Here is a 13,014-nt window from a genome sequence, read left to right as displayed (position 1 = left end):
TTTTCTTCTTTTCTTTTTTCTTTTCTTTTTTTTATGTCAATTTCGGCATCACTATTGGCAAGTAGTAACCGAAAAATGTAAAACTGGTGTCACTACACTAATTTCTTCGAGTTATACATAGCTATTTAATTGGAACAGTGATTAAGAAGAAAAATCTAGCATTTGTTAGTTTTGCCGTGGGTACAATTTTTGCTCCAGTGAGCTTAATTAGAATAAAATTTAAAGAGCAAAAATAGAGTTGCATCGTAGTTTGGGTTTGGCGTGCTGAGCCGTGTTCAACCACTGCATTAGCTAGTTCACATATTCACCAGTCACACATTCTCATATTCGACATTGGTTCTCAACTAATCAGACCATACTTCCCTGCTAAAAGGGACGCTAACTCAAATCCGAATACAAAATCCATTAGTTTTGAGGTAGAAATTATACGGAAAATGGAAGAAACAACTGTGAATTTGATCAGATTTGTACTTATGGACAAGTGTTGGGATAATTACTTTACAGCAGGCAGCTGAAAGAGATTCTGATCGAACAAAGGTTTCTCATAGTTCGTTACAACATTCTCTGAGTGTACATTAAGTTTTTTTAATTATAAACTTTGCAATGCGTAGATTAGATCCCTGTTAGTATTTAATTCTTCTTATCCTGTTAAGTTTATAATTGTTTTGTTACTCATGCATTAAAGCAATAAAATTACTCATTTCAGAATGCCACCACCTGCGTTGCCTACTTGGCAAGACTGTCATGAACTTTGGAGCAAGAAACGCCGAAGACAGTTACGAGAACAGCAAGAATCACTTCAGAACTTGCCTCCTGGTAAACCATCTGGAAAAGATAAATTGAAGTCTTTCGAAGATGCAATGGAGATCGGAGGGTGAGTTGAAACTTGTATTTTTTCTTCCTTAAATGATCTATCAAAGAATTCTTCCACTTAAGATATGTATACACTAATGAGTTTTTTCTTTTCAATGTTTAATAAGTAATTTACCTTATGTTGTGTTTTTTTCTTCAATATTCATAACTTTCAGTATTTCTTTCATTTCTGATAACTACAGTAGTTTGTCTTAAATTACAAAACAGATATTTGCAAATAATGAAAAAAAGTTATGTCAGTGACTAGTGTGTTAAACTTAAAAAGAATGAACTTGAAAGACTGCATTGAGATCTGTTAAACTGTATATATTGAATTGTACTGTGTAGAAAACAATCTTAGAAGAACAGTTAAATTGAAATATCAAAAGTAGTTTTCTTAGTCGTTAAAACCGTTAATAGAACATGAGAAAGCAAATAATTGATAAGCGACACAGGGAGGGAAAATTCGGTCTCACGCCATTTGAGTTTGTGGTGGGCAACATCGTTTCTGTGTCTTTTTCTCCATTTGTCATTACTTCAGCCTGCGCCACACAGTTGCGGGACGTTAAATTGAAATAACTGAAATACATGTACATTTAGATTTTTTTAATTGAAGTATTTTTACTTCAACCATGCCCTTAGTACCGTGTATCATATTTATCTATCCAGTCCCGTTTTAATTGCAATTGAAAGTAAATAACATTATTTTAGGAAAACAATAGGAGATTTGTAATACAGCTCATGTTGAACGTTTTCTTACAACTTGAATTGTAACTCATTTGTACATTTGCATATACAGCGGACTCTTTTTAATTCGAATTATTGGATAATTCGAACAAAAGTTTATTCCCCTTGAAGACTGTATTTAAAACAATGGTAAAAAAATCGTGGGTAAATCGAACTTTTGAACCTCCTGTTTTGGATAATTCGAAGTATTTACAGTGTAAAAATTGCACTGTTCAACACATTGCAAACAGAACAATGCAGTTTCAACTGGTTTTTGTTTATTATCTTACCGAGAGGCGACCCTGGGAATCAGAAAGCTTTCTTTGTTGGTACTACCTCCGCTTGACTCCATTCGGCTGTAGAGAATCCACAGAAGGTGGTTGGTATGCATCTGTCCTCCTCCTCAATAGCCTGGAAGTGTCCATCCCTTCTGTAGAAATGTGAACTACCTTCAACCCTGTCCTTCACTAGCAAATGACTTGTACGAGACATTTGTGCAATCCTTTTTAACTGAACTAAAAGTAGTGACAAAAAGGTAAGCAAATTCGTTTCTGATCTATTGGCGTGCATTATGCACAATGTCAAATTGCGGCGCGTATTCTAATTCCTTACGAAAATGTTATGCTTTAAAGGTAAGGTGCATTGCATGTTAATTAGTTTATCACATACAGTACAGTTATTTTTTTCCCCCTTGATTTTACTTTAAAATTAGTGTTTTTGGTTAATTCGAATTTTTCCATGTCCCCTTGGACTTCGAATTAAAGAAACTCCGTGGTGATGTCTTTATTTCGTTCAAACTCGTATAATAAATCATCTACTTTTGTCTTCGATGAAAATCACGTTTTTACGAGGTGCACTTAAATTCTAAGGTCTTCTAATTTTTTAATTTCACAAGTTGCTTTCCTTGGAACATTGAAACTTGTCACGTTTCAGCTTTTTAGACTTACACATTTTCGAACGTCGACGGCCGCATCTTTAAGAAGTGTGAAAAATTACAGATGCCAGAGCGACCTGACTGGAAAGTGAACATTCACGGAGTTTATCTTTCACTGTCGGAAATGCCCAAAATTCGCTAGGAATATAAGACACTAGTTCGAAGTTGTCAGGAATAAAATACAGTTTGGGGTGCCCAATGAGCAGGAGCATTATCTTGATGGAAAAACACATGAGCATCCTCGGGTCGTTATGCTTGTAATGCTGGAATGAGTTGTCTTCAAAACATGTTCGTAAGACGCAGCCGTCTTTGTAGTGCCCTCTGGAACATAATGGATGAGAATTACGCTTTTGCTGTCCCAAAATATGGCCATCATCACTTTCTGGGCACTGCAACCCGAAGTTTCGTTGGTTGTAGGGAGTCTGCTTCTATTGTGACGATTGTTGATTCGTTTCACCACGTATCTCACTGGGAAAGCGGTACCCATATCTAATCCATTGTAACAATTAACTAAAAGGAAAGCACCATTTATTGCGTCATCACTTTTAACATTGACACATTGTTATCCACGCAAGCTTCTGGTCAACAATCAGAATTCGAGAAACCTACCTATAACAAACTTTCCACATTTTCATATCTTCATGCAGAATGGTCTCAACAGTTCCCATGGAAATGCTAAGACTAGAAGCTATATTACATCTAATCGACGTTCCTCCAAAACGAACGTTTTCTATTTGCGCAACCATGTTGGGACTTCCGTGGTCGAGGCTTCTTCGGTTTATCACACAACATTCAACCTTTAAACTTATGCACTCACGAATTCACAATTTTCACATCCATTAAACCTTTACCACAGAGTTGGCGATGAATATCGATAAATGCTTCACTACACAGATGGAGCAAACTGATGATACATGCTTTTTTCCCTTACTTAAGCATTGCCATTTGTAGTATTGAAAACTGTGCTCACTTTAGCTGCGGGTGTAGAGACTAAGAACTTCGCTGTGCTGCCTTCTATATAACAAACTCACAAAGAGTGTCCACATATTTTAGAATGAACGACATCGTTCCATCTGCTTACTGAAAAAAAATAAAGCATATCTCGTAGACAATTCTTATTTTTTTTTTCTTTCTTTGAAGAGTTTTTCTTGAATGATTTTGATTCGAATTGTAGTAGCCCTTCGTGTTATACATGAATATCAATAATTAGTTTCCGGTGTATATTTTGTGGTTTTCGAGCTTTATCTTCAACCTGTTGTAAGGGAGTTAATTTTTCGTTAGTAGGAGGATTGCTGGGGAGAAATAGATTAATATTTCGGCATTGTTAATTGAGACTTGAGGAAGGAGAAAAAAGAGAAGTTGGTGAAACTCCCGACTCACGAGAAAATTTCAATGAAAATGCGTGGCTTAACTAATAATAAACATTCTCATATTCCTGTTTTGAAGTTAGGAGCATGATCTTTACCCACAAAATCAATAGTCTGGACCACTGTTCGTATTTCGAAGTTCCTTTTTGGATGTACTTACATGATAGTGTAATTTTGAAATTAAACTTTTTTTTCTTAGCAGTTTCATTAGTCACTTCGTAAACTTAAATATGTAATTTGGGAAAAACCATGTCGTGTCTTTCAAGTTCATTTCTGTTAGGGTGTATATTCTTACGTTAAATAATAATATTTGAATGTGATAATGATCAATTTCTTTATAGTATAAAATGAAATTTAGTTCCAAGCAGAGAGTACGTGAATATTCGAAACTAATCAAATTATCAACAGTAATTTCGTTTATTTTCTGTTTCTCTTAATTCTTATTGTTAGTTCAGTAGAGTCTTTCCTAATATGAAGTTATATTTATTTCAATATCCAATACTGCCTTAAATTAATTTTATTGCATCATCTTTTGTTACTTAAGAGTACCTTTTTTTTTGTTTTTTCTATTTGTTTGAACTGTATATGAATCAATCGCTGATTGCTTACAGATCCCCAATCAGCACTCCTGTGAAGAGAGAATTATATGAAAGGTAATTACTTTTTTTTTTCTGTTTAAGATGGTGCAACTGAAAAAGGCTGAACAATTAGCACTTAGTGCTGGTTCTAAGTATTGAGAGAGGGTGTTATATAAGTAGTAAATATGGTTGTGAAGGGTTGAAAAGATAGCTTTTTATTTCGTGTTTCACTGAGTATTGAACTAAGTTTAAACCACCGCATTTTATTTGTTTGGAACAGATAAGGAAAATATTGCATGCTTTTAAAATAGTCATAAGGGAAACAAACACCTATTAGTAATTGAATAGCAGTTATTTTATCGAGCGTAATGTAGAGAATGCACATACTCTTCGTGACGGTAAGTTTTTCGTCACCTGATTTTTTAGTTTTGAATTAATAGAAACTCAATTTGCTTCCATTTATGTAGCTAACGTGGGGATTAGATTTTGATTTTAAATTTCTGTATTGAAATTGTAAGTGTAGCGATACAATTTATCTGTTTTACAGGGACGGTTCAAACCAAAGTTGCGTTATTATGGTTGCAAGTAATTAAGTGTGTTAATGTTAGGAAAGAAAGTGTTCAATAAGCAATGAAGTTTGATCCACGTACAATATAATTACTTAAAGAATACATAATCTGTATTATATGTTTGACGTGTAAGAAAAGAACCTATTTTTCCCCGGAAAATTATTTCTTAAAAGTTTTACTGAAAAATGAAAAAAAGTCGTATTGCGTAACCGAATACGTGACAATGGATCAAAATTTGAGATGTAGAAAACGAAAGCAAAACATGGAGTTCCTAAATAATCATTCATACAACAAATATAACAAGTATAAAGTACATCAGAACCCTTATAGAGCATCACATACACATAATTTGCTACACATACTTTGTTTTATTATTATTATTATTATTATTATTATTTAAATAGCAGTCTGCATGAGCAGAAGGCTAAGGCAGGCACAAGTTAGTAAAAAGTAAATGCTAGAAACATGCGCTTATAATCTAATAGTAAATCTTCGTAAGTACGAACGCTTAAATAGATTATCAGGAAGCAGTGGTACGAAAATTTAAAATGATATTGTCCGAATGAGAATGATGGTTGTGCGCTACATGGAAGAGTTGAGGCAAGTGGAGGAGGAACCCATATACACAGTTTGATTTTTAGTTGAATTCGCTCATTTGTAGCTGTGTATTAGTCAAGTGCATAATAATTTTTGTATTTTGCTACTGACGAAAATCTGCAGGAGGTTCGAGGCGCATTAAACGATAATTGTTTGCTTCAAACTGTTGAAAATTCGTTCCGAAACGGTGCATTTGTTGGGTACAACAATGCGAGGATATTGTTCTGTTCTCAGCTTGTGTTCAGGCGCCACAAGCCATTCTAGGATGGAAGATCATGGACGAAGAACAGTGCAGAGCATCTTTGAGTTTTACGAACTAAAAACATTGCAGCTCACTGAAGCTTATTCTGACTAGGTACCAATGTTTGAAAGTACGGTTAGTCGCATAGAAGTTTGAACTGCCTGAAACGGACGTTCACCAGATTATTAGAAAAGAGTAACGCATGAGAAAAATTTGTGCGAAGTTGATCCCGAAGGAACTAATTTACTTTTATGTTAAAAGAGAAAATTTTCAGTTACTAATTACATATGACGATTTAAACTTCATATGTACGTACAGTTACATATTTAATACAACAATATTTAATGATTACTTGTAATAATAATAATGATAATAAAATGTACCCGAGCGCGAACGAACTGGGACTGTGAGAGGTTAGAGTGATTACGCTGACAGCTATGCGACTGAACAAATATGAGGTGTGCTTGTGTATTTTACTGATCAGTTATTTCGGTAACCAAAACCCTTCGTATAAAATCCTTTGCACCTCGCGATAAGGAAACACTACTTTTTCAATATACATAGAAAAAACATTAACGATTCCCAAGTTTACTAACCTCTTTAAGTCTGTTCACATACTAAATATATAATAAATAAACTGTTAAAAAGTGTGTTTTTATGTACAGGGGCGAGAAAGTAGGCGTACAGTTATAAGAATTCTTGTTTTCTTTTAAGAGTTCTTAGTTATGAAAAAACAATAACTTTGAGGTCACAATCAGGATAATATCGGAATTACAGTTAAATACAATCTCAGGTTCTCAAAGTACTGCAGCCTAGTTTCTACGCTCAAGCACATTTGGCACAGAGGGTTTATTGCTAATTATTTCACGCTTCTTTTAGGAATTAGGGGGGCGTGGTGGCTCATTGGTAGAGCGTTCACCTTTGTTGCTTGGGGTCCCAAGTTCCATCCCAGTCCCCGCCAAGTGAACTTTGTGGTGGACAAACACCTTGCTTGTGGGTTTTCTTCGGGTTCTCCCGTTTCCTTCCACTTTCATTCCACCATTTCATTCATCTCTCATCATCACCGTCTCCTTTAGCATAAACGTGGGACGTAAAACTTAAAGATTTCATTTCATTTTCTTTTAGGAATTAGTCGTGTTGTCAGTAGTGTTTGGTTTTCTCGAAGATACTTTATTCTTGACAAAACACCTAAAGAGAAAGCCGATTGGGGTGAGGTCTGGTAATCGGGGTGGCCATTCAACTGGCCCTTGTTGATCAATCCAACGATTGGGTAATTTGTTGTCAAAAAAAAAAAAAAGCGCACTGTTACAGTATATTGGGGAGGAGCTCCATCTTGCTGTAAATAGAAGTAATCATTATCATGTTGTTGTGTAATTGTAGAATATCAGTGTCCTGTAGCATGTTAAGATACAGGTCGTGGGTAACAGTTCTATTAAAAATGATAGTTTCAATGACCCCTTTATATGAAAGCCTTGCCCAGACTGTAACCCCAGATTGATTCAGATGTTCAAGTGTTACATGGGAATAACAATAATTTTCTGCTGCATAATAGATAGTTATATTTATTAACAGCACCTCAAAGTTTAAAATTCGCTTCGTCTGACCAACACATTTTTTGAATGATTCCATTACCTCGTCTTTCTACATTCAACATTGCCTCGCAGAATTGTAATCGTTGATCTGATCATTCTGTAATCATGAAGTAATCTTCACCTATACGTTTTCAAACCTAAATTGCAACAAATGCCACAAATATCTATGAAAAATGTCTAGCTCATGAGAAGCTGTTTGTGGTGGACAAACACAGAGTGCGTGGGTTTCCTCGGGGTTCTCCCGTTTCCTCCCACTTTCTTCATTCTACCATTTCATTTATTATTCATCATCACCATCTCCTTTAGCCTAACCGGCATAACCGTGGGACGTAAAACTTACTCATGAGAAGCTGTCCTTTTTGATTTCTTTCGCTTTTGATAAATGCCTGCTCAATTAACATTTCCTTGTTCTGGGTAGTAATACTGACAGTCGACCACTCTTTGGCGCAATACAGATGAAACTAGTTTAATCAAATTTATTGCTTAATCTATAAATGGTTAATGTGGAAATGTATCAAATTCTGTAGCCCATTTCCGTCGAACATCTTCAGCATTCTCTGCCTTCAGTATTGTTCGATTATCCTTTTACGACGGTCGACTGTTAAATTGCCAGCCATGATTATCTGAAAAATAATAAATAACAAAAATAATAAACTGTATACCGTATTTTTACACCCTATATATAAATAAAAACGTGTAGAAGATTAAGTTCTTTGTGTGATAATCTTAAGATTTTCTACTTTTTCATTTTAAATGGTAACCCACATCTCCTTTAAAAGTGGTTTGTAAAACTTCTTATTTAAATGCGAATACAGGTTTTTCTTGAACGAAGAAATAAATGTTGAGGTAATCAACGGAGTGTAAAAGTATGTGATTATTTAATTATATTTCTCCAATGTTTTGTTTTTGTTCTAAACAACTTAAAATTTTGATCAATTGTTTACGCAATACGGTGTTTCATTCCTTACTAAAAATTCGACCCAATTAATTTACTGCATTTTTCTACGTTGATCACAGAAATAAACAGTACGAAAAAATAAAATTTTGATGGCCGATTTAGGTATTATTTTCATAGATTGTTACAGCCTTTCCTTTCGCGCCATTTGTGTGAAGTTTGATTTTCATTTACGGTGAAATAGAAAGTAAACTTCGGTTAAAGATTTTTTTAAACTAGTTACTGTTTCTACTGCATGTTCTGCATTAAAGTGAGAAGGAAATTTTCTGTCAAGGCTGTTGTTGAGTTGGTTACGCGAGTGAAGATTCCATATCGGAAGGCCAGATATAATAACGTAGTACATAATATAGCTAGGAGGCCGCTCATAAAATATTGATAGCAGAAGCACGTAATCCCTGAAATTAGTTGTATAGTTTTATATCAAATGTCTCTTGGTGACGTGGTTTAAATTCCTTTTATCGTCTAGAACTTCACGACGTTTTCATTTTGATCTTGCGTATATTTTGATATCGTAATCTGTGAGTTGGCAATTGTGCATGCTTTTGGTGTTGGAGTATAATAATAGTTGGTAGAAATTAAGGTATTTTCTACTACGTTGAACATAATGTAGTATAAAAATTGCACTTAAACTAGGCACTTAATTGACCGGGAATCAGTTCACATTTTTGGCACAAACTTAACGTTTTAGGATTGTTTGTACACTAGATTATCAGGTGAGTAAATTCTCTGGTGATTGAAGTATTTGTGCAGTTATCAGTTTGTATATAAATTATATAATAGTCCTCACAGTGTAGTACATCAAAATAAGTTGGATAATAATACTAGATCTGTCACTTAACAATATGTTTTTGAGTTCCTTTATTTGTTTGTCGTCCTAGAAACATATTCATAGTATTTGTTCTTGATTAATTCCGGAAGTTTGCTTTTACTATAGGAAAATAATAGCTATTTTGTACAAAGTTACCTATCCATTTGGCAAGATGTTATGTGTTAACTGTAATCAAAACAGTGAATTTCAATGCTCCACTGCAACAACTAAAGAGCCATAAGGAAAAAGAGAGTGGTATATATCAATTAGTGAATTACCCTAAAGAGGTGCAACGGTGCGGCAATCCGTGAAGTCTGAAATCCTATGAGAAAAACCTCATATAGAAGGTGGACCAGTGAGTGAAGAACTCCCACCCTGAGGGGGGAGAGGGAATTGCCTCGTGGTACACTGATAAAGGATGATCAGCAGAGATAGAAAATGCCTGTTGGCAAACAAAAGTGCATCCTTTGCTAGAAAAAGATGTTCGTATGCCTTACGACGTAAGCAGCGGAAAACACGCAGTGGAAATTTTAATTCGCCGTTAAACTTGCTACTGAATTCACTCAGTCATGTAAATTGTTTTCAAACGTAAGTTTTTGACATCAAGAAACCCAATGGTCACTTAAAATGCTTTGTCATTTTACCTATAGCTGTGTAATTACATAGAGACTTCATGACATCATTACCTTTAAGCATTTCGTGAAAAATCTACCATGAAACTAGGCATGAAATTCACCGAATCGCGTCAACGTTTTGAATTTTTAATTTTCGAGGCCAAAATCTCCAGGTGTCAGAATGACACAAGACGTACCAGACAATGGACAGGTTTGAGCTTTGTCATGAGCTTCTCTTCTGTGTATCACAGTGGAAAATATTTTGACCTAGTGGCGCACCGCCTATATGTTTCAAAAAATAAACTATGTATCTTTTTGAATGAGTTTTTATTATTACTTACAAATATTAACTGTGGATTTTTCTTCGCCAAACCAGGGTTCCCACCGACCTGAAAACCTGAAAATCCTTGAAAAGTCAGGAAATTCAGCTTAGTCTTAAGAAGTCCTGGAGAAGTCAAGGAATTTCATGAAAATCTGAAGAAACTTGGAAAAGTTAGGGAATTTAAATATGGATTTTTACTTCTCAGAACTACTTTTTTTGTGTGTGTGCGCGTGCGCCTTACCTGGCTATTTGATAGGCAATATTTTATAAAACAAATTAGTTAGTTTTTCAAAACTTCTATACCTACATTCTCACTCTGTACATGTTGGTCCATAGTAGATGAGGAACCTCTGATCGCGTAAAATATAGTTACTTTTTTTACATTACATATATGCATAAAAATTTGTAAATCGTGAGCTGGGAAAGTTACGGAATTTGTGGTCAAATAAGTGGGAACCCGGGAACCCTGAGAGAGAAAGAGAAAATTGTAGTCGAGGTTTGATAAGGCACTTGACCTCGCAAGTAGTGGAACTTCTAATTAATTAATTGAATTGAGAGAATATTGAAATCAAATGTTATAAGAGCATTAACAGATATTAATAATGTGTCTTCAGATTGCCGTAGTAATAGAAGAAAAGTTCATAACATTTGTACTCTTTTTCTTTAGATAAGAAACATCGGTGGAGCCTGGAAGGGAACTATCCTAAATTTATGTAGATAATCAATTTGTGTATTTATGGAAATGTACTACTTATGTTCAACTGTTCTAAACACTTTCATTCATCCATTTTGCACTAGGTGACATTTTACAGTGATATTAAAATCCCTTCAACGTGAAACGGCATTATTGTTGTGTGTGTGTTAACTTCACGAAAACGGTCAGTCAGTTCATGTAGAAATGATACAATTTCGAGCGTAATCTTCGAGCTTCATTTTATAATATTTTACTCAAGTATTCCTAATTTAAGTTTACAAGCAATATGTGTGTGTTTATATGTAAGGAGAAAGAAAGTTTTAAGCACTTTATTTTGATAACTTCCATAAGACGAAGTGTCGTACATTTTGCTTTCGCATAAGCTCGTTGAACTTGGATAGGCTGCATGCGTTTGATATGCCAGAGATGTAACCGTTTTGGAGCGATGTTTCTAAGGTCAAATTAACATCAGCACTTCGAGGATTTCATGCGAATGGAAAATTTGAGCATGTTTATTGGAATAAGTGACTCTAAAAATACATGATGGGCAGTGGGAAAATAGTTTTGACTCTTTGTACGTGTTTGTGTGTGTGTAGGTTCTTATACTTATTTATGTGCTTAATGTAGCAATTCATTACTTGAAGATAATGTGATTTCATTTCTATCATGACTGGCTGGATATTTATTCACTACGTAGATTTAAGATTTAAATTTCGTCAAGGTTACTACACTGTGATGTATTTTATGATTAGTTTGAGACAAATGGTTCGAGGTGTAAAACACACTTCTTGTTGAGGTATAAATACGACTGTTTTACGTACATTAGGATTTGTGTATACATCGAAATATTTGTCTTTGTGAAAAGATGGTTATGCTTGTGTGTGTACTATCCGAAAACGTAATTATTTTAAATAATATACATGTATTTAATATATATTTCCGTGTACAGCAACTTTTATCTTAGTACGACTTGCGTCAAGTATAATATATGGCTTCTTATTTTATCATTTCGGTTTTCGTGTGTGTAAGAAACTGTCAAGACCACCCGCGTTTCTATGTGACTAGAGCATTTGCTCTGGTTTGAAAGGGTGTGGTTTCGATTCTTGTTGGCATTGGCATTTTATCGTGAGGACACGCATAAAAATACAGGATGTTCCTAAATAAATATCATATCTATTTGGTCTAGGAATTAATTCGTGCGGTTGGTACGCACACATTGAAGCTGTAGTACAAACACAAAATACATAAATACCTTAAGAAAACTATTGTCCATCGCTAGCCACCACTTTCGCCCATCTGTCAGGCAATGTACGGATTCCGTGGCGAAAGAAGTCCTCATCCTTGGAAGCGATCCAGTCAGAGACCCATGTTTCGATATCTTCTGAAGAAGTAAACCGCTGTCCAATCAAATCGTTGTTCATGCAATCGAACAAGTAGTAGTCCGAAGGAGCAACGTCTGGTGAATACGGCGGGTGGGGTAAAACTTCCCATCCGACATTTTCTAAATAGGTTTTGACCGGTTTTGCGACATGTGGGCGAGCGTTATCATGTTGAACAATAAGTTTATCATGTCTGTTCTCCCATTCTGGTCGTGTTCTGGCCAGAGCTTGCTTCAAACGCATTAATTGTCGTCGATAACGTTCTCCATTCATAGTTTCACCCGGTTGCAGCAGCTCATAGTACACCACACCTTTCATATCCCACCATATGCACAGCATAACCTTTGCACAGTGAATATCTCGTTTTGGTTGTGATGGACCTGGTTCACCTGGTTTCACCCAGGCCTTTTTTCGTTTAGGGTTCTCGTAATGGATCCACTTCTCATCACCCGTAATAATTCGATGCAGGAACCTCTTTCTGCTCTGTCGTTGAAGCAGCAATTCGCAAATGGTTTTTCGTCTTTCAACGTCTCTGTCTTTCAATTCATGTGGAACCCAATGTGACATCTTTTGAATCATTCCCATGGCTTTCAAGCGTTTGGAGACTGTTGTTTGATCAACGCCTAATGCTGCTGCAAGTTGTTCCTGCGTTTGACACGAATCCTGCTCGAGCAATGCTGTCAATTCTTCGTCTTGAAATTTTTTTGGCTGTCCAGCTCGCTCTTGGTCTGCCAAGCCGAAATCACCACTTCTAAACCGTGCAAACCACTTCTGACACGTTCGCTC

At 35.5% G+C, this 13,014-nt stretch overlaps 1 protein-coding gene across 6 annotated transcripts in view; it reads left to right on the top strand.

Annotated features, from left to right (window-relative positions):
- The window catches only part of Cdk12 (Cyclin-dependent kinase 12), a 119,541-nt gene that overhangs the window by 85,929 nt on the left and 20,598 nt on the right, over positions 1 to 13,014 (top strand). For 5 of the 6 annotated variants that reach the window (XR_014128427.1, XM_081739696.1, XM_081739692.1 and 2 more), the window contains 2 exons: positions 707 to 874; positions 4,491 to 4,532. Coding sequence is in view for 5 of the 6 variants with exons in the window: in XM_081739696.1 (XP_081595822.1) it covers positions 707 to 874; positions 4,491 to 4,532 (210 nt within the window). In the remaining variant the exon portion in view is untranslated. The remainder of the gene's footprint in view (positions 1 to 706; positions 875 to 4,490; positions 4,533 to 13,014) is intronic. The other variant, XM_081739695.1, reaches the window with a different exon arrangement.

Source organism: Thermobia domestica, chromosome 15 (genome assembly GCF_964235325.1).
Source record: "Thermobia domestica chromosome 15, izTheDome1.hap1.1, whole genome shotgun sequence".
NCBI classification, from domain to species: Eukaryota; Metazoa; Arthropoda; class Insecta; order Zygentoma; family Lepismatidae; genus Thermobia; species Thermobia domestica.
The sequence above is the reverse complement of the archived record's forward strand: the minus strand, read 5'-3'. Positions and strand labels throughout refer to the sequence as shown.